Here is a 22,366-nt window from a genome sequence, read left to right as displayed (position 1 = left end):
AAATGGCAGTTTTAATCGAAACAGAAAGTATATATATAATTACATATATCATTTAACAAATATGTCCTTAGGCGAGTTGGTTAACACACATGTTAAATGTAGTTTTAATTTCTATTAAATAGTTAACAGAGATATATCATAAATACACGGATGGATTATATTGCGGTTTGACTGAGACTTGGAGGTTTGACCCGTGGGATTTTGAGTTCGTGGATTAATTTGCAATAAAAAGTCACATTGAGGGTTTTTTTGCAGAAAACCCAAAAAAAATTTGATCAGTGGTAGTCCCTTTAATTAGTCTAATAATTTAAGGGTGTTTCTGTTTTGGGCCGAGAATGCATAAAAGAAAGACACAACAACAAAAACTATGTAAATAACTACGGGAATTCGGCCAAACAAAACCTCAACTTTGCACGAATTGCCAAAACAAACATGAATTTTTGGGCTGACCAAAAAAACACTAAACTTTCATTGACTTTCTAATTAATTAACAATGTTTTCGTTGACTTGCCAATTTAGCACGCCGTCAGTTAACTTAATATACGTCGTTTATTGTTGTCGTTAAAGTAAAATGACGTCGTTTCAAATGAGATGAAACGACGTCGTTTTATATGATTTGAAAAATAGAAACAAGTAGCTTCCTGGATTCGAACTCAGGTTGGGTAGGACATATGACAAGGTGTTTTACCACCGAGCTAGTGGCACTTTCAATGTACTTAATAACATATTTAATTTTATTTGGTACTCATTGAATATAATTTTTTTCCTAAAAACCTAAAAATATCTTTAAAATTTTAAAATTGAAAAAGGAATATTTTTATAAAATTAATTTTGAAATTAAAATGAAAAAATAATTTTTTTTCTTAAAAAAATAAAAAATTAAAAAATTCAATATCCAGCTTAAAAAATCGAAATTTAATTTTTTTTTATAAAATAAAATTTTATTTTTTCTTAAATTTCGATTTTAAGCTAGATATTGAATTTTAAAGATTTTTATTTTTTTTAAGATTTTTTTTTTCATTTTAATTTCAAAATTAATTTTATAAAAATATTTATTTTTTCAATTTTTTGAAATTTTAAAGATATTTTTAAGTTTTTAGAAAAAAAATTTATATTCAATGAGTACCAAATAACATTAAATATGTTAGTAAATACATTGAAAGTGCCACTAGCCGAGTGGTAAAACACCTTGTCATATGTCCTACCCAACATGTGTTCGAATCTAGGGGGCTACTTATTTTTATTTTTCAAATCATATTAAACGACGTCGTTTCATCTCATTTGAAACGACGTCGTTTTACTTTAACGCCAACAATAAACGTTAATTAACTGACGGCGTGTTAAATTGGCAAGTCAACGAAAACATTGTTAATTAATTAGAAAGTCAATGAAAGTTTAGTGTTTTTTTGCCAGCCCAAAAATTTATGTTTATTTTGGCAATTCATGCGAAGTTGAGATTTTGTTTGTCCGAATTCCCAAATAACTACAAAACTAAGATTAATATAAGGGATTTTTATTAGTACACATCGATTTGAACTTACATATCATGGTAAATCCAAATACAAAATTGTAGTTTTCTTGCCGCTAAGAGTTACAAGGAGAAAGTGGGAAGCCGCAGAGACAGTCGTTGCTGGCAAATACACTGGCCGGGAACTTTGTCACAGGAAGCTTTCCACAAAGATGGTTTTGATTCAAGTATAGTTGTTTCAGTCCAGCCACAGATGCCGGCACCTTACCATATACCAAGTTCCTTGACAAATCCAAGATTCTCAGTGACTTGGTGAAATTCAGCTTCCCCAAGTCGAATCGAAGTTTGTTTCCTGAGGCTAGGAATTCCAGCAGAACCTCCGCCTGGTTCAGGAAGCTTGATGGACTCCCTGAGATCTCGTTTTCTGACAGATCGATGTAATAAAAAGATTTTAGTGTCACTGGCTTCCAATCGTCTAAGGTCATCTTGATCCCGCATTTAGCCAGTTTCAAATTGTAAATGACAGGGGACGAAGTGACCCATTTCGGAATCGTTTTCAGATGAAACTGATTGTAGGACAGATCTAGAGAGCCGATGCCATCAACAAACTTCAGATCAGGTAATGGATCGGTTAGAAGATTGTGGGATAGTCTAAGATGGAATATACTTGTCAAGTTGGTGAAACTCATTGGCACGGCACCAGAATATCGATTTCTGGAGAGATCCAATAAAGAAAGCGCCTTGAATCTTGATAAATAACTAGGGATCGTTCCTGAGAGATTGTTATAGCTTAGATCAAGGTAGGTAAGAGCCGGTGCAAGCAATGTAAAGGACTGAGGAAGTTTCCCGGAGAATCCATTGTGGGAGAGATCGAGAAGTCGGAGCTCTGTCATGTATTTGAAAACATCTGGGACAGGGCCCGAGAAGCGGTTCCCACCAAGGTTGAGCCAAGTTAACCGAGTCAAATTGGATATCGAACTAGGGATCGGACCGGTTAACCAGTTTCCCTGGAGAGTGAGTTCTTCCAACTCACTGAGAGCGCCGATGTTGGCTGGAAGGGGACCTGAGAGATGATTATCATTGATGGTTACGTACTTCAGCTTTGGCAGTCGGAAAAGGAACTGGGGAAAAGGTCCAGTGATCTTGCGAAGATTGGTGAAGGAGACCCTCTCGAGTTGGTCAAGTTTGGCAAGAGACGGTGAAATAGTTCCGGAGAGAAAGCCTCGGCCAAGGACACCATTTCCGGTTAGTAACAGCTCGGTGACGCGGTAGCCGGTGAAGCCGCAGGAGACACCCATCTAGCAGTCAGTTCCTTTCTTCCAATCGCTGAGAATACCCAAAGGATCTCGGGTTATGCCTGCTTTGAATGCTAAAAGCCCCGACTCATCATTTGGATGACATGTGGAAGCTCCGGTCGAACTTAAACAGCCGAGAGAGATAACAGCGCCAAATATAAAGAAGATAGTGGACGAGCAAGAGTTCATTGTGGTGTTTTGTGGTGAGACACCGAGAAGAACCTCGTACGTAGCCTATTAATAGAAAAAAGTTAAATATCGCACAGCATTTTTTATTTCTTCTAAAAAGAAGTTATCTTTATCAAAAGCAACTTGTACGTAGCTATTAATTTGGCGACAGAGATGACTCGAGAACTGCGGAGTCATATAGTTTAAGATCTATCATTTCGTTTTCTCTTTCACATTTTTATACTAATTTAATCCAAAAGCTTTTTTTTAGTTTACAGTACGGAAAATACTATAGATCGTATTAATATTTAATAGTTTACTACCTTTTGATACGCGTTTTCAAAAGGCGGAATAATATTTTGGTGAAAACTTTACATAACTCATTTTATCTTTTTTTAGAGTAGGTATGTATATAAAATTATAACCCTAAGTCTGAACCCAAACTAAAAAACATCCATAGTAGTCTTAAATATAAGAACTACCGGAATAGATTTTGTAGAATGATACAAAATATTCCGAATCCAGAGTGTTATTAGTCGAATCTGAACGGGTAACCTGAAAAACCGAGGAAAAAACTAAAATCCAAAAAATTGATTCTAATGTCTAAACTAATCACAAATATAGTTAACATAAATATGTACTTCAAATATTTAATTTTATATTTATTTTGAAATGATATCTAAAAATAGCTATTTAAATTTTAAATAAGTACCTTAAATATCTAATTCTATATAAATAAATATTTATTTCTTATTTTTTTGATTTTAAGTTTTGTATTTAATTTCAGATATATCTGAATCGAATCAAACCAATATACCAAATTTGAACGCTCTATATTGTTATTTTATAGATTTTAGGATGTGATATAAATTTGAACCAAAACAGATGTGTTATATTCGACCCCGATTCATACTTAAAATTTACGAGAATAAGACCTAGGATGTGATATAAATTAGAAATATAATTCAAAATATCGAACCCGTATCCCACCAGGTATGCTTAAGCCTAACTTAAAATGTGTTATATGTCTTTTTCAATTAGTTTTATATTTGATATATATTTTACATGTTTATTGGAATATCTCGTACAACTATACTCATAAAAATATTAATAGTTACATATTCCATCATACCATTAAATATTAATATAGTAGCTAACCATTAATTTTTGTTTTATCAAATATATATTTATTTATATTCTATGTATAAGAATTATACTATTGTGTATTTGGTGAGGATTTTGAGAAAAAATTAATTTAATAGATAGTCTTATCAAAAATATATTATATATCTATATTAATATAGATCATTTTAATTTAATTATAAATAAAAATAATTGTTTACCATAAAAGTGTAAATAAACAAGGGTACTTATTTTGATTTATGTGCTTGTTCTAATTTTTTTATATACATAACAGTTACTGGTTTCTAAAATATTCAATTTATATTTGTTATTTTATTATTCCATAATGTGTTAAACATAAAATAAATTAATGTACGTAAAAATAGTTTATATACACGATGCTCGCTAAAGTGCATAACTTTAGTCCATAACCAAACTTCCATCCCTGCTGCATCGGTTTTCGCTCGCTAAATAGTGCTGGGTTTGCGGGTCGACCCGCCCCGACCCGCCCCGCCCCGCTGCGGGTCGATTCATTTTTTCGATTCAAAAATTCGACCCGCTTGACCCGCATCTAAAAAATATAAGACCCGCCCCGCCCCGCATAAATTAACGGGTAATCCGCGGAATCCGCGGGTAATATAAAAAATAATAAAAATAATTATTTTAATTAATATTTTTTAAAAAATAATATAAATAATATATTTTAATTAAATTTTTAAAAATATTCGTATTTTTTATTATTTTTATTATAAAAAACATAATTTTTACTAAAAAAAATCATATTTTAAAAAAAAAAAATTTTTTTTAATTTTGCGGGTTAGCGGGTACCCGCAGTTTAAATTCGGTCGACCCGCACCCGCTCCGCATTAAAATCACTCGACCCGCACCCGCACCCGCGAACAATTTTTTTCAAATCACTCGACCCGCACCCGCCCCGCGGCGGATTAAACGGGGCGGGGCCCGCGGATAATGAATCAAATTCCCAGCACTATCGCTAAAGCGCAAACAGTTCAGCTCTCTCATGTCACTTCGCCTGAGATAACTTGTTATTGTCATTCTATTTCTTTGACTTAAGATTCCTATGTAAAATTCTTCTTTCGTTAATATGAAATTTATAGTTTAGCAAAAAAAGTGCGTAACTTAAACCTAATATATAATATGTTGCGAGAACTTTGTTTACACCGAACACATGTTCTAATTTGACTGATAAGTTTTTTTTATTTTTTGACTGATCAGTTAAGTTATCGAAATCGAGTCAATGAGATATATCAATGCGAACACTAATTTAATTAAGCACGCAACGCAGCATGTGAGATGCACATGTAGTATAACGACTGTAAGTTTTCTCTATGAAGTGCAATTTGAAAATTAAAATCAATATGGATTTAGATCTAAAAAAGTCAATTATACAGTAAAATATATATATATATTTGTCTATATGAGTAATATTGTAAATGAAACTGAGCTAATTGAAAATTAAAATCTATACGAATCTAGATCTTATGAAAAGTCAAGCATATAGTACAGATCATATATTACACAGAATCCTAACATATTAATTTAACTTTGACTTATTGACTCTTTTAGTTGGACAAATAGATTGGAAGTACACTTTCCGAGTTTTTTTTTACTATTTGAGTACGAAGTAAAAACCACAAAGTTTTTTTTAGCTTTGCAATTTAATCAATAATCTAGAGCTGTTAGTATATTCACTCCAATGTATTTCATATCATGTGTATCAAAGTAATATGATATAGAGTATCCTATAATTATAACTTTTTTTTGTCAACGTATCATATAGTTATAACTTATATCAACTACTTCTTGTAAATCGACTTTATTAAAAAATTTGGGGCGGAATTTTCTACTCAACTACGGATATCTCTAACCATACTTCATTTTTTATTTCAAATATTTTTTGGAATAAAATATATTCTAATCATATTTCATCATGGAGTTGAACTTTTTTTACTTATGAAAAATTCTCTAAATTTCGACTATTTTTATTTTAAACCTAAATAATATTTTAAAATGATACAATAACATAAAAATATGATTTTCCATAAGAAATTATTTTATAATTTTACATACAAAATGTTTAAAGTAATTAAAAATCACCAAAAATAAACATAAATATTATAAAATAAATATAACATAAAATAAATGATTTAATAATCCGGTAAATCTCTTCCAAAACTGCCAAGATCGGTGAAGTATTGTCCAAACGGAATAGATTGAGGAAGACCTTACTGATCATGTGGTTCAACATGACTACATGTATAGTTTTACGTAACATGATAACTGAGGATGAGGGTGAACTCAATGCACCAATTGAAGTTAGAAGAGAAGCTCCACATATAGATATTTAGATTGTAGAAGATGAAAAATGTACAATTTCAAAATTTTCTTATTAGATTTAGAAAAATCAAGGATAAAGAAGCTCATTTTTAGGCTTAATTAGATTTTTAATTAATAAGTCTTTTATCAAGTTGAAACCGTATTATATATGGCCACCGATTTAACTGGTTCGAATGCGTGTCTAGATCGAGTATGAAAACACTTATTATATCTTAATTCATCTATAAACTACATATATCCCACTAAAAGAGATAAATATTTTTAAAAAAAAAATAGAATGCTTTCTTCGCAACATTTTAGTATATATGCTCTAGTCCTCAACATTTGTTTCCAGTTTGGGTATTTTTTCGGTATATTCGTTTGGTTTAGTTTCAGTTAGGTTTTTTTTTTATTCGTTCATGTCGCAAAGTTGGAAACCAGCTAATATCTATAAAATGGATCCAATTTGGTTGGTTTGATTATGTTCCTGGGACGTTTCGGGTAATTTTAAATTTATACGAAAATATTAAATAATTAATTAGGTTTTTAGTTTAAATTAATATCGGGTTAATAACAAAAAAATATTCTGGTAATTCGGTTTGGGATTATTTGGTTTATAAATAGTATTTTTTAGAATATTTGGTTATTTAGAAATTAAATATAATTAATACTTTTTAGGTATATAATTTGTACTTTAAAATTTTGGGTATCCATTTAGTTCTCGGTTCGATTCCATTTTTCTTCTTTCGGAAATATATGATCCACTCGGTTATTTATGAAATTTGTTAGTTTTGGTTTTGTTTTATGATTTAGTATGGTTCAACTTCAATATCTCGGTTCCGGGTAAATGTACCTATATCTATGCACTATTTTATATAGAAGTTCATATAAAACACTTTATTTTTAACTTCAAAAATAATCTATTATTTCAAAATACGGATAAAAATCTAGTTCTCTAATTAAAATTCAATATGTAATTCACAGTAAATTAAATTTGTATTTAGTAGAATAAAGTTATAAAAACATTTGTTCGCGTATATCCTTTTTAGTTTTTACTCAGCCAGTTATTTTTTTTTTAAATGATTCCAACACTTTATTGTACATCCATATCTTGTAACCAATTGATCTTTGTGGATCTATTCCTTTGTTTTATAAATATTTTTGTCTAACTCTTTTTTGTATACTATTGTGATTGATTTGTACATGAATGATATAGGTTTGAGTTAAAGTTTGATGGTATCATAATGAAACTTGTTTATAACTTAAAATTTTAATTTGTAAATACAGATCTTATTTGTGTAACAAGTAAACATAGGTTTTTGCCGCTAAGATTTACAAGGAGAAAGTGGGGCACCGCATAGACAGTTATTGCCAGCGAACGCGTTGGCCTGAAAATGAGTAGACGGAAGCTTTCCGCAAAGATGGTTTTGACTCAAGTTCAGTTTCTGCAGCCCAGCCACCATGGCCGGTACCTTCCCAAATATTAAGTTCCTTGACAGATCCAGCGTTATCATCCTCTTTGAGAACGTCAACTTCCCCAAGTCAAATCCTAGTTTGTTCCCTGATGCCCGGAACTCCAGCATAAACGTCGTCTGGTTTAGTAACCATTCTGGACTCCCTGAGATCTCGTTCTCGGACAGATCAATGGAATCATAGCTTAAGGGTGCCACTGGGTTCCAATCGTCTAAGCTCATTATGATCCCACATTTTGCTAGTTTTAACGAGTATATGATCGGCAACAGTGTCACCCATTTTGGAATGGTCTTCATGTGAAATTTGTTGTATGAGAGATCTAGAGATTCCATGCCTCTCACGTCCAGTGTAGGGAAAGGACCGGTCAGAAGATTGTGGGAAAGATTAAGATCATATAATCTGGTTAGATTGGCGAAACTCTTTGGTACAACACCTGAGAACCGGTTCCTAGAGAGATCCAACAAGGACAGATGCTCGAAACTTGATAAATAGTCCGGGATCGTCCCCGATAGTTTATTCTGGCCCACTACTAGGGCCCAGAGAGTTGGTGCGAGCGATGCAACCGACGGAGGAAGTTTCCCGAAGAATCTGTTGCGGGAGAGATTAAGATATTGTAGATCCGTCATAGGTTTGAAAATATCTGGGATGGTGCCATAGAAGCGGTTGCCGCCAAGGTTAAGTCGAGATAACCGAGTAAGATTGGATATAGAACTTGGGATCGAACCGGTGAACCGATTTCCTTCAAGATCTAGGTGTTCCAACTGGCTTAACACACCGATGTTGGTTGGAAGGGGACCAGATAGACGGTTGTTCTGGATATAAATGTACTTTAGCTTTGGTAATTGGAGCAAGAACGGGGGGAAAGATCCACTGATATTTCCGAGATCTGTCATGTGAACCTCGTTGAGGTGTTTGAGTTTGGCCAAAGATGGTGAGATACTGCCGTCGAGAAAGGCTTCACCAGCATCGGAACGCCCATATACTTCCAGTAAGGTGACGCGGTCGCCGGCGGTGCAGGTGACACCTTTCCAGGAGCAGCAGTTGGTACCTTTCTTCCAGGAGCTGAAAATACTCGTAGGGTCTTGGGTTATACCCGATTTGAAAGCTAGAAGACCAGCCTCATCATCAGGATGACACGAGGCAGCTCTGGTCGAACGTACAAAGGAGAGAAAGACAAGGGCGGAAAATATGAAGAGACTGAAGGAGCAATATTTCATGTTGGTCTGCTGTGGTAGGAGTGAGAGAAGCAATGCTAATAAAGGGAACTCAGAAGTGTCGACTCAATCTGCGTTGTCAAGTAAGATCTAGTTGCATTTTCTTTCTTTTTTCTATTTCTTATTAATCCAAATTCGTCTTCTCTTTGCATTTTCTATATTGTTGCGTTTTCATTCAGAAAAAAAATGATCTGTTACAAAGAAAATATTAGATGACAAGACTCTTTTGATTATTCTTTCTTTCTATTTTGTATAATTGTATTGTTTTAACCTTTAACGTATGAATTCAACAAAATCAATAAGAATAAGTAACTCTTATTATTAGCTTACTACAACTCTCTCAAAAACTTAAGGTCTCACAATGATCTCTCAAACTCATAAGTTATATCATAAGTTGATATCTTTTAAAATTCTCTAAATTCACTTAACAAAATATATTTATTTTTCTCTTAATCCTAACTCAATTAGAATTAATATTTCGTAGACTCCGAGTTAACATCAAGTTTACTTTCAACATTCTCTCTGTTATACTTGAAGTTAACTTCACCTACATCCAGGGACGGACATACGTGAATGGCAACGGGATCATTTTACTGTTCCTAATTTAGTGAATAAATATGAAAAGTGCCTTCAGTTCAATATGTTTTTTGTTAGTGTTAGTGTTGTGTCTCCAACTAAAAATTTTGCTGGATCTGCCACTGACTACATCTTGAATCCCAACAAATTCTCTCATTTCGTTAAACTTGATTCTTCCAAGTACTTTAGTGAGTATGTCAGCTTTTTGTTCGGTTCTCAGAATGTGTTGTACGTCCACTTGCTCGTTTTCAATGCACTCATGAATGAAGTGATATCGCTTGCGTATATATTTAATCCGGCCGTAAAACACATGATTCTTAGTAAAAGCAATTGTCGATTTATTGTCTATCCGGATTGCCACCTTTCGACTTGTCTTCTCGGTAACCTCTTCAAGCAATCCCTGAAGCCATATATCTTGCTTGGCAACCTCAGTAGCAGTCATAAACTCTGCCCCACATGAAGAAAGAGCCATTGTTTCTTGTTTTTGAGAGCACCAAGATATATATTGGACAATCATTTAAGTAAAACATATGATCCGTAGTACTCCTTCCGTTGTCTTCATCAATGTTGTGGCTCGAGTCACTATAGCCAACTAGTTCTGACTTGTCCACTCTCTTAACTACAAGGCCAAGTGAAAGAGTACCTTTCAAGTATCGTAGTACCTGTTTTAGGACAGCAGTATGAGACGTGTTTGGTTCGTGCATGTATCGGCTAAGTATCCCAACACAATATGTGAGGTCTGGCCGAGTGTGCAGCAAGTAATGCAGACATCCAATTTTTTTCCTATAATCCGTTTAGTCTGCACCTTCTTCTTGAGAAGACTTTGATAGCATCAAACCGAAGTCCATTGGTGTGTGCACCGCATTACACTCTTCCATGCCGGTTTCGTTCAATATATTTCTTGCATATATTTCTTTCTTCAAGGCAATTATTTCACTATGCTGTGTCACTTCAACCGAGATAGTAGGTTAGTAACCCGAGATCACTCATCTCGAAATTGGCTGACATCTCCCTCTTAAAATCACAGATCATCTCCACGCTTGATCCACATACAAGGAGATCGTCAATGTATATAGCAACCAAGAGAAGATGCTGGTTTGATTTTTTCGGTACAAGGAAGGCTCCTCAGAACATCTCTCGAACTTGAATTGCTCAAGTACTTTATAAAATTTCTCATTCCATGCTCGTGGGGTTTGACGTAAACCATATAAGGCTTTCTTTAAACTTTACCTTTACTTCCTTGACTTTAAATCCATCTGATTGGCCTACATACATAGTTTCCTTGAGGTCTCCATGAAGAAACGCAGTTTTGAAGTCGAGAGGATGAACCTCCCATCCATTCAAAGCTGCAATCGGGATTATGAACCGTATAGTCTCAATTCTCGCTACAGGGACAAAAACTTCTTCAAAGTCTATGTCATGTCTTTGAATGTACCCTTTAGCTACTAGCCTGGACTTGTATTTGTTATTGCTTCCATCTGAGTTTATCTTGATCTTAAAGATCCATTTTATTCCTATAGAGTAAATTTCATCCATGTATATTTCTTTGTTTATGTCTCTATGAATCAATCAATTTTTTAGGGAAAAGTCATTTGATGACTTTGACCGATCATTATATTTCTTATTTATATCTTTATGAATCAATGAATTCTTTTCGGAAAAAAAATTATTTGATGACTTTGACCGATCATTTTGCATGTGGCAATAATTAGTGGCATCCGTAATTAGTGGCAAAAATCTATTTATTGTACTGACGGAGCACGTGTGTTAACAACTTGATATACACGAAAGATAGTTGACAACAAAAAATACAGGAAATATATATATTTTTAAAAACTAGGTAAATTTAGGTCTTACAAAAGTAAACAATTCTTAGCACCAGGAACAGATATAGAAAAATATTTTCTAGAGAACATAAATAAAATTATTTAAAATTTAGATGTAAATTTATTATAAACAAAGAGATACTCCTTCCGTTCCAAAAATATGCATATTCTAGAGAAAATTTGTGTTTTCATAAAAATATAGTTTTTATATTTTCAATGAAGTTTTTGTCAATTAATAATAAAAATTATGGAGTTCAAAAACATTAATTGTATTAAAATATAGAAAATATAAAATTACAAAATATACACTTTAAACTAAGTTTTAATACTCATTCCGTTCCTAAAAGATAGATGTTCTAGAGAAAAAATTTGTTTCAAAAAGATAGATGTTTTATATTTTCAATACAATTTTGTCAATTAATAATGAAAAATTGTGAAGTTCAAAAACATTAATTGTAATTCGTAAAATCTTATTGGTTTAAAAGTATAGGAAATATAAAATTACAGAAAACGATGTATTTATAGCTAAGTTTTAATATGTTTTATTAAAAGTGTGAAAATTCTAAAACATCTATCTTTTTGAAACAGAGGGAGTATGTTTTATTAAAAAGTGTGGATTTTTTTAAAACATGTATTATTTTGAAACGGAAAGATATAACCAAATTATCGTATGTTTTACATAGAATTTTGAAAAGAACGGGTGGCAGTTGTCCAATTTTCGTCCTCTTACATATTTAACAAAAAAAAATTCTAAATTACAAGAAATTGCATCCTTAAATTTTAATAAACAGTTAAAAATATTGGTTGTCTTTCTAGTTGAAAATATTAACTTTAATTTCTGCCTGGGTTAAAATTTTATAGGATTATCTCACTATAAATATATAAAACTACCTTAATTTTGATTGGGTCAAATAAATATCTTTAGGAATATGGAATATGATAAATTTGTATTTTAAGAGAGAGAGAGAGAGAGAGAGAGAGAGAGAGAGAGAGAGAGAGAGAGAGAGAGAGAGAGAGAGAGAGAGAGAGAGAGAGAGAGAGAGAGAGAGAGAGAGAGAGAGAGAGAGAGAGAGAGAGAGAGAGAGTATCTGGAAAATGAAAAAAAAAATATTAGTTATAAGTTATAGGTTTGTGTAATAGAGAAATAGGGGCAGCGGTGGTATTATGAAAAATGAATAGTGGAAATTTCATTCTTGCAAATATAGTTATCCCCTATATATTTAAAAAGTTGTAAAAAGAGTCTTAGTTAGATGTTATTTAATTAGGATGTCAATTTGGTTTATTAGCGCCGTAAGAATCAATCGGAAAAAAAATATTGGTTCAGATTCCAACTGTTAGGAAACTTATATCAATCCAAAATATAAGAAACGTGTATTATTTCTTTAAATAAAAGCTACGAAGTTACCTAATATGATTAACATATATATGGAAATTAATGATTATGAATAATAAACATTTGATAACAATTTTTGCACCCTTCTTCATTTTCTTTAATTTTATATTATTAAAAAATTAATCAATCACATTAACCGTATAATAAAAGTTTAGATTTATCTCTTATATGTTATATTTTGAAGTTTTAAAAATGACTTTAATTTACAAAAGAATGTTACAAATCCCTTTGAAAAATTTGTGATTAATGACTTTATTTTTTTGGTATAACAAGATACAAATTATCATAAAATCGTATTAATATGAATTTTTATTTAATACATATTCATATTAAATATATATATATATATATATATATATTAATATCGCTTAAATACGATATTAATGTATTTTAATTTAAGCGATATTAATATATATATATATAACATTTAAAATACGTAAATATAATAATTTTGAATTTTTTTTTTTAAACTAAACAATCACATTAACTGTATAATAAAAAATTTCGATTTATTTCTTATATGATATATTTTGAATTTTAAAAATGACTTTAATTTACAAAAAAAATGTTACAAATCCCTTTGAAAATTTTGTGATTAATGACTTTATTTTTTAGTATAACAAGATACAAATTATCAAAAAAATCGTATTAATAAAAAATTTTATTTAATAGATATTCATATTAAATAATATATATATATATATTAATATCGGTTAAATTAAACTACGTAACATTTAAAATATGTAAATATGTTAATTTTGAAATTTAGGTTGAAAATTATTAGATCTTAATATTTTAATTTTGAAATTTGCATCGAAAAAATATCACATCAAAATATTTTGAGATTGTGGTTTAAATTTTTGTTACGTCAAATATACAAATGTTAATAAAACCATATGAGTAGAAAGTCTCAATAATAAATATTTGTATTAAAATATACTATATATTTATGTCAATGTCTTTGAAATATAATTATATACTATATAAAATAAATAAAATGATTATTTTGATTTATTTACCATACATATATTGTAAATAAACAAGAGGTACTGTTTTAATTTATGTGATTACTCTAATCTCCTATATATTAGTTGGGAAACAATTGATTACTCTAACGAATATAAGATTTTATTAATAATATTATTTGAAAATCTTACAAGAGATCGATAAACTAAGATTTATTTAGAAGTTTTTGAAATCACCTGCCGAGAAAATGAATTACACAACAAATTTTCTTTCCTAACTCTAGCCACAACCCTTTTCTATTCGTCACAACACATATAAAGAATATTTGGAAGTATGGATTGACAATCTGAAATGGTAACGTTTTTTAAAGTTCAGCCCATTATTTTTTTAATTAAGCCTAGAACAATTTTTAATTATTAAAATTTATATGTTATCTATTATTTTATTTTTAGATTTTGAAAATTTTAAAGTAGATATGAATTTTAATTTTTGAAAAAAAAATAGGTTATCTGAACCCGAACCCAAACCAAACCCGCAAGAATCTGAATCGAATCAAATGGTATTCGAGTATCCACCTCTAATCAAATGTAAAAAAAACAATTGATAACAAAATATATATTATTTATAATATTTAAGTAAAACTAGATCATGACCCACTCAACCGAACGGGTGTCAATTTTTATTTTTTTATCTTTGTTTGTACTAAATATTATACATGATTGTAATTTGTACTAATATAAAATTTTAAGAAATAACAATGTGTACTAATGTGTTTAAATAAACAATGTGTTTAATTACTAAATTTAATTTTAAAAGTTTATGATAATGCAAAATAGATTTTTTATATATTATTTAAAATATATGGTTCTATATATTTTGTATTTTCAACATTTGTCATACTAAACTTACATTGGCGTATTATTTATATGAAAATATTTGTAACATAATATATATATATAAACATATCTACGATTTTTGCAAAGGTCATGCGCACCTGCACGGATTTTATTTTTCAAATGTATTCTATACTGTTTAGTTTTATGTAGTATCGAGTTTGTATAATTCAATTTTGTGTTTAAAGAACCATATCAAAACTGTCTTTCATATGTAAAAATAAAACTTTGCAAGAGCGGGTTGTGTTTTTTATTGTAACATAAAATTTGATACAAAACGTGTGTTTTGATTTATTTTTTTTTGTACATTACGAAGTTTAATTTAAAAAAAAAATTATTACATATTTTCAAAGTGAATTTCATCTCTAAGGTATATTATATTTCGTGTGTAATGGTTCAACGCATTTTCGATATATATTATATTTCAGTTTGTTTTTAGTACTATTTTATAAGTATAATACTATACAATATTACAATATTCTATATAATATATAAACATGTGTTTATTTGTTTTAGAAAGTAGATTTGGCCCAACGTAATTTATAGACAACAGTATTCTGGCCCAGCGTAAACCCATCACTAAATAATTATTCTGTTAACATAAGTTACGTTAATAGAAAAATCATAAGTTATGAATAATATTCTTAGTATATATCTATCTTATTTAAATCGACATGTAATAATATATGGAAACCATATATATGGAATATGGATAATATGGACAGACAGAGGAATTGTATTTAGGAAAATACATATATACAAAGTTTGGCTATGGTATGTATTATATATAAGGGATGATGTTTAATTAAATATATGAGGTCCACCTTTAAAATCTAACTATAAGAAGTTGTAATATTTCTGATCTAATAAGATAGATTTTTTTTTTAAACTCACTTCAGGAAGGGCACAAATTATCATCTTGGTTTACAACACACATCATCAACAATTGAAATCTACAACTACAACCCGGAACGTGGAGGAATGAATGCTAGAAAGAACCACCACCGACCAATATATATATACAAAAAACACACAATTGTTTCAGTCAATGGAGTTTCTGCCTTTAAGATAATCCTCAACAGAGACGCCTTGGTCAAAGCTTTCCATGGAGAGAGAGTCATCTTCAACATCAAGAAGCGCTACTTTAAGGTGTGACTGCATGTTAGATCTTTGACATTTCTCATCCTTGAGCATCTCTGACTCATCTGAGGAACTACTCACTTGTTGCATTGCCCATTTGAGCGTGTACTCATCACCTTTGAGTAGCTTTACGACCTGCATCAATCCATACTCGTTAAGACAGCTGCACAGAGCTATGACAAGAAGAAGAAAAAATGACTTACAATGCTCATTTTTGGTCTAGCTTGAGGACTACGTCGAATACAAAGAGTAGCAGCTAACGCCATCCTCTGCATCTGGTCACCATTGTTGTTATCCCTCAAACTCGGGTCTAATAACTCAGAATACTTTCCACCGTCTAGAATCGGTTTAGCCTGTTCATGACCATTAATTACATACGAGCAGAGAGAGAAAAGGTTTGGTTTTAAACGAGTCTAAAAAGCAAACACTTACCCACATGACAAGACTCTCTTGTCCCTTTGGACATCCACTGCTAATAGGTTTTCTTCCAGAGAGAAGCTCAAGTAGAACAACGCCAAATGCATACACATCTATCTTATCATTCACCGTACCATACATGAAGTACTCTGGAGCCAAGTAGCTGCATCAATAAAAACAAGATTAAGCACCAAAAACATTTTCAAGAATTTTCATAAAACAAACATACCCAAAGGTTCCAGCCACATCTGAGCAGACAATGTGAGTTGTAGATATAGACGCCCACCTCGCCAGCCCAAAATCAGAAAGCTGGTAACAAAAAAATCATTAATCTTCTTAGCATTTCTTAATAATATATGAAAAAAAAAATAGAGTTTGTAGTTTACCTGTGGCTCAAAATCATTAGATAACAGTATATTTGATGACTTAACATCTCTGTGGATGACAGGTTGTGAAGCACTGTTATGCAGATAGTCTAATGCCTCTGCTACTCCCACAGCTACTTTAAACCTCTCGCTCCAAAGAAAGGCAATAGAATCTTTTTTGCCGCCTGTTTTTTAGACCAAACATTTGTTTAGATTCCATGATCATAAAACATAGAATCTCCGAGTTGCTCTTAAGGGCTTTACGTACCGTGTAAGTTGTCTTCTAGACTTCCTCTTGAGAGATAATTGTATACAAGTAACAAGTTATTGTCTTCAAAGCAAAAGCCTAGAAGGGAGATAACGTTTTTATGGTGTAACGTTGTGATGATCTCGATCTCAGCCACGAAATCATTCAAGATATCTTCGGTTTGCTTGAGGATCTTCACAGCAACCTCTCTTCCATTGGATAAACAGCCTCTAAAAACTCGGCTGCTGCCTCCTAGGCCTAAATAATTATCTGAAAAACCATATTGATGTTCTTAGTTACATAGCAAAGCTTTAAGAACCTATAAACATTTGTCATTCGGTTTAAATGAGAGAAGAACAAACCAGCGGAGAAGTTTGATGTCGCTGAAACAAGTTCCTTGTATTTGAAAACCTGACAAGCTGATGATAATCTCTCGTAGAGTCCCTCTAGTTTCTCGTGTGGCTTTCTTGGACTATTGTCAGGAGAAGACGTCTTCTTGGTGGTACTTAATGTAACAGATCTCTGAAGCACATTCAAAAGATTGTTCTTCCTTACATCTTCCTTACCTGTGACACAAATCCAAACCCACTAAAACCACTCAACAAACAAGAACGTGCTGAAACTTTATCAAGAAAAAAAAAAAAAAAGAGGTCAAACCTTTAGAAAGATGAGACCATTCTCTCTGGAACACGGTTTTACCGTTGTTGACGGCATGAACCCAACAATCCTTTGGTAGCTTCTTGGCCAAGTACTTAGCAACAGACGCTGATGAACGAATCGCGTGGTGAGTTTTAGAGACTCCAACTAAGACTTTCGATGCACCAAACGACATGGCTTCTTTAGCTATGATCTTTCGAGCTGAGTTGCCACGACATAGCTTCAGCTTCAGATCCACCTGTTTTAGATTGCAGAAGCCTTCGTAAACGTCGAGAACAGAGTCGAATGTTTTCACCAAGGAGAGCAGCGACGAAGACTTCCCTGCTCGATCAACTATCTCTACTCACACACACAAAACAAAAAAAAGATGAAGATCGAAACTTTTTTTTTTATTACAGAACATAAAAAGATCAAAGCATTATTATAAAAACAGAACACAAAGAGTGTGTACCGTTTCCAACGATGTAAATAGCCATAACAGTATCACCTGGCTCGGCTACTTTAGCCAGAGTCCAAGTAAGTAACTCTGGTGCGTCTAGCTTCACACCGACGAGAATCTTATGGACGAATCTTCCTCCTTCCTCGACGGAGCTTTTCTCTATCATCTCTGATTTGTATATATATTATATAATACCAAAACAAAGACAAAGATCTTCTCTCTCTCTTGTCTTGTAGTTGCAGAGAGTAAAATAGCCAAGAAACCAAACGTATAAAACTGTTCTTAACTTTTTTTTATCTTTTCTTATTAGAACATCTTACACTTTAGATCTCTTATATAGGTAATAGAAAATTTAAATTATCCTATTACACAATGATCTAGGAACTTATCTTTATCCTAAATCTATTTTCAAATTTCCTTTATGAATAACTTGCTTACTAAGTAACTTTTTGAAACTTATCCAACATACTTAAAAACATGGTTTTGTTGAGAATTGAAAAGGCTTATGACCTCTTACGCTTTTTGTGCCCCTCGCTTCTCTTCAAAGTGCACAAATGTGGTATCTCCGTCGCCTGAGCTAGCCCCGCTCCTCGGCCCCACCAAGCTACGAAATTTCATAACTGGCCTTGCACCAACGCCTTTTTAAGCAAAGGTTCACATTCTCATAACAAATATTTCACCGTACATTTTCCTCTTCTTCTGTGAATCTACCGGATGAGGTGATTCAATGGCCAGTTTTGCGGCTTCCTACGGCTGGGTAAGCATTTGTTTTGGGTGGTTCCTAAATAGGATTTTGGCACATCTTGTACTATGCTTACTGTATAAGAGCTGATTTTTAAGACTTTTACGACAGGAATGGCATGGTTGGTACTAGGTTTCCTGTGTAAGAGTTTCCTTTAGAGCTTTATGCAGGAATCTACGTGTTTGGTACTATGATTTATATGTAAGAGTTTGCTTTTGAACTTTTTACGTATGAGTTGACATGTTTGGTACTATGCTGTGTGCATAAGGGTGAGCGGTTGAGATTTTCATGCAGGAGTTTGGCATGTTTTTGTTGCATACTATGCTAGTCTATTCCTGCAGAGAGTCTCATATATTTTCCCTTGGATTTGTCTCCTTTTTGGTGTGAATAATCATACAATGTATTGGTGGATTGTTTCCAATTGTAAGTGGATTGACAAGGTTGACATATACCTACTGTCTTTGGTGAGCGATTGATCATAGCTCATTTTCTCCATTGACTACTTGTGTAAGAAAAAGTAGATTTGTGAGAGTGGAGGTGAAGAACACCAAGAGACAAATGCTTAGTTGAAAACAAATCTTGAAACGGGTGACTCATAGAAACTCATAGAACTCAGGTATTATGTCTCTGACTGGTACGGAGAAACCAAGGACTGTGAAAACCAAGCAGAATCCAACGTTAACGGAGGAATGTCAGCATCAGGGTGAAATCGAGTTCTCTCCCACTTTTCAGTAACCTCGTCCTGCACAAGAACCCACAGGTCGGAATCCAAATATTGTGTTAAATCAGAGACAAAGAGACGGTCCTTGAGATTCCACATGTAAATTAGACCCAAGGACACAGGGATGTCGTTGGGTAGCAACACCGTACGAAACTTTTCAGTGTGAAGATCCATGACTAGTATCTCCGTATGGTGACGTGCCAACAACCAGAAAAGCGAACCGTTTACAAAGACTGGGTTTGCGTCAAGGCTAATTAGAGTGAAAGAAAGAGACAACACTGGACCAGCGGATTTGTATCTCCGCCTCCACTTGCTGGTGCTCAGATCGAAAACTTTTGAGTTCAGTCTGTTATCATTACCGGATCCAAACAAAACCACCACTTTGTAGCTTCCTGTCACAGCATCTCTCCCGAATCCCACCGAAAGTTCTCCAGCAGGAATAAGTGCAGCTTTGGTACCTCGAGGAGAAGGAAGTGTCCGGAGTACACGTGTCATAGGGTTGAATAGATAAACGTAGACCAAATCGTAGAAGCAGACCAAACCACTACAAGATCCAGGAAGGCGAAGATGATTGTTTGAGACTCTAATGCCTGTTCCCACTCCACTGGGATTTGCAGAATACCTGACATGAAAGGTTCCAGATCCCGACCGTTCAACTACGATTTTTTTGGCTCCGTATTTTTTCTGATGGAGACGGGTATGTTTCTCTGCTAGATGCCTTGATTCAATCAGTGATTTCCATTTCTTCGATACTAATTTCAGTCTTACCAAATAATATACTGGAAGGTGATGAAGAATCTCTTCTACTAGCTCATCCGGTATCTCAATAGCAAGTGTGGTGGTGGTTACACTACAACTAGTGTTTTCTCTGCTCCTTTCTTTTTTATTTGGTATCTCTTCTACAAGATCCTTTGGTAGACATGATGTTGGCTGAACAACAACAGCAAGCGTAGCTTCGCTACATGTAGGGGTTTGTATGTCCCTGCTTTCTTGTTTCCTACGAAAACTACAAACTCTGCCAGATATTGCTAAAAATCGGTGTAAAATCTGCCTCTTGGTATTTTGGAGCCTCGGTTGCCACTTCTCTCTCTTCAAGTTCAACACCAGTCTCACCATTGAAAAAACAATGTTGGGTAGAGAAGAAAAAAGAAAAGAGTATAGAGAGAAGAGAAGAGGCACAAACTTAGGCTTTGATAAAGTTCACAAAATCAACTCGAAAAGAAAACTATAAAGAGACATAGTGAGAGATGACGGAAGAACAATCGATGTTCCCACTCTCTTTTGTTTAGAAAATCAAAATTTGGAACCTAGCTCGTTTAATGGACAGTTTCTCATTTAATTTGATATGATTTGATTTGATTTTTGAATAGTGGAATGTTCATGTTCATCAATATTAGGGAAATTATCTTAAGGATAGTGTATATTCTATATATATTTTGTATTATCTATTTTTAGAAACATAATTTGACTATTTCCTAGTGTAATACCGTAATGATTGTTGTAAAACTTGTATTTCTTCTTATTATTGATGTGCCAATAGGCATCTATATATATACATGTTACAAGGAATAGATAAATGGAAAGATCCTATTTCCAATAGGAAATAGGAAATACATGGAAATAGTATTATCCTAATACAAAACATAAATATGGTAAAGTCTAATTCTTCCTTTCTTCCTCATGCGTCTGGTCCGGTTCGGTATTGTATGTCCGGTACGTCCGCCCGGTACTGTCCGGTACGGTTCGGTTATGTCCGTCCATCCAATGGTTTATAACACTCCCCTTGGATGCCATAACCGTTTCAGAGTTCATAATGTGCTTCATGTTGCCTCATTAAAACCTTACCAGGAAAACCCAGTGGGACAAAACCTTGGTGAAGGAAAAAGAGTACAACACTTGAGTATAAGATATAATGCGAGGATCATAAACCCACGAGAGTACTCACAAAGAATAAAATGGACGTGGGGTTTAAAGTAAAGAAAGATGAACGTATTGGCCATAAAACGCCATCAAGTGATAAAACCAGTGAATGGGTCATGTGAGGAAAGTAAACCGTGAGATAAGGACATGGTCACGTGGTCTAAGACGTGCATGTGCCTATTTACAGCATTTGAACATAGCTGATTACACAAGGTTACTCACAGAGACCGAAAAACAGTTTATAAGGAGATATACTCCTATGTGGTGGATGCTACTACTCAGATTTGAAATTGACAAAGGTCTGGTCATAAGTAAGAGATAAAAACGTAGTAAGCAAGCATATGGATCACTGGATCAAATATTATAAAGGTACCATAAAGATGAGAAAAGAAATTCTCAATGAACATCATTGTTCCTAAGTTGTTCATGGACTGAATCATTAAGCAGCTGTATAAGTAAATGATCTGTCTAAGAACAATCCAATTCAGTCCATACATACTTATAAGAAGTACAAAATCCCTTGTGTTTGGAACCAGCCTAAAGAGAGGTTGATACAGTTTATTTCTAGATCTCCATAGGCACGCCTAGCAAAGGTCCATACAAACTAAGGACATGGGACTGCATATACAGATATAGCCGTATGAGAGAAGTACCAATCACCATGTGATTGGTCGTGGTCTATGACCCAATGTTCTACGGCAAAGGCTTGATAGCAACACACCAACAACATCTTAGACATCCATCAAAGGTTGTGTGTGTGTATAAACAAGATTGATTCTTAAGACTATGTATATAAGGACTGCAATAACTCATAGCAGAGACCATAGTCGTGGGTATGTGTATGAGATCAGCACGCCCTAAGTAAGATATAAGATGGTCACAGCAAAAAGACGAAGAGAACCATTATGGTTCACGCCAAAGACCATACCAAATCAAAGACTATGTCCGGCTTCTTTCCAGCCGAATCATCCATGAGAGATGACTAAT

The 22,366-nt window shown here is 33.2% G+C and overlaps 3 protein-coding genes and 1 pseudogene across 3 annotated transcripts; all 4 read right to left on the bottom strand.

The window, feature by feature from the left end:
* Window positions 1-1,516: 1,516 nt before the first annotated feature.
* Window positions 1,517-3,089, bottom strand: LOC108837725 (polygalacturonase inhibitor-like; annotated as a pseudogene).
* Window positions 3,090-7,619: 4,530 nt separating this feature from the next.
* LOC108836339 (leucine-rich repeat receptor-like protein kinase PXC2) lies at window positions 7,620-9,165 on the bottom strand. Its single transcript, XM_018609504.2, has one exon. It carries the CDS (start codon window positions 9,078-9,080, stop codon window positions 7,716-7,718), a length of 1,365 nt encoding a protein of 454 aa, XP_018465006.2. The 5' UTR covers window positions 9,081-9,165; the 3' UTR covers window positions 7,620-7,715.
* Window positions 9,166-15,619: 6,454 nt separating this feature from the next.
* Window positions 15,620-18,174, bottom strand: LOC108860304 (protein kinase STUNTED-like). Its single transcript, XM_057010599.1, has 9 exons — window positions 18,009-18,174; window positions 17,558-17,896; window positions 17,263-17,466; window positions 16,922-17,170; window positions 16,675-16,838; window positions 16,518-16,597; window positions 16,304-16,451; window positions 16,075-16,224; window positions 15,620-16,006 (listed from the first exon to the last, which is right to left on the bottom strand). Exons 1-9 carry the CDS (start codon window positions 18,160-18,162, stop codon window positions 15,773-15,775), a joined length of 1,722 nt encoding a protein of 573 aa, XP_056866579.1. The 5' UTR covers window positions 18,163-18,174; the 3' UTR covers window positions 15,620-15,772.
* A 308-nt stretch (window positions 18,175-18,482) lies between these two features.
* Window positions 18,483-22,109, bottom strand: LOC108858433 (putative F-box protein At1g33530). The gene is made up of 2 exons (XM_056985754.1): window positions 22,008-22,109; window positions 18,483-20,647 (listed from the first exon to the last, which is right to left on the bottom strand). Exons 1-2 carry the CDS (start codon window positions 22,107-22,109, stop codon window positions 19,358-19,360), a joined length of 1,392 nt encoding a protein of 463 aa, XP_056841734.1. The 3' UTR covers window positions 18,483-19,357.
* Between the last annotated feature and the right edge of the window lie 257 nt (window positions 22,110-22,366).

This window comes from Raphanus sativus, chromosome 5 (assembly GCF_000801105.2).
Source record: "Raphanus sativus cultivar WK10039 chromosome 5, ASM80110v3, whole genome shotgun sequence".
Classification (NCBI taxonomy): domain Eukaryota; kingdom Viridiplantae; phylum Streptophyta; class Magnoliopsida; order Brassicales; family Brassicaceae; genus Raphanus; species Raphanus sativus.
The sequence above is the reverse complement of the archived record's forward strand: the minus strand, read 5'-3'. Positions and strand labels throughout refer to the sequence as shown.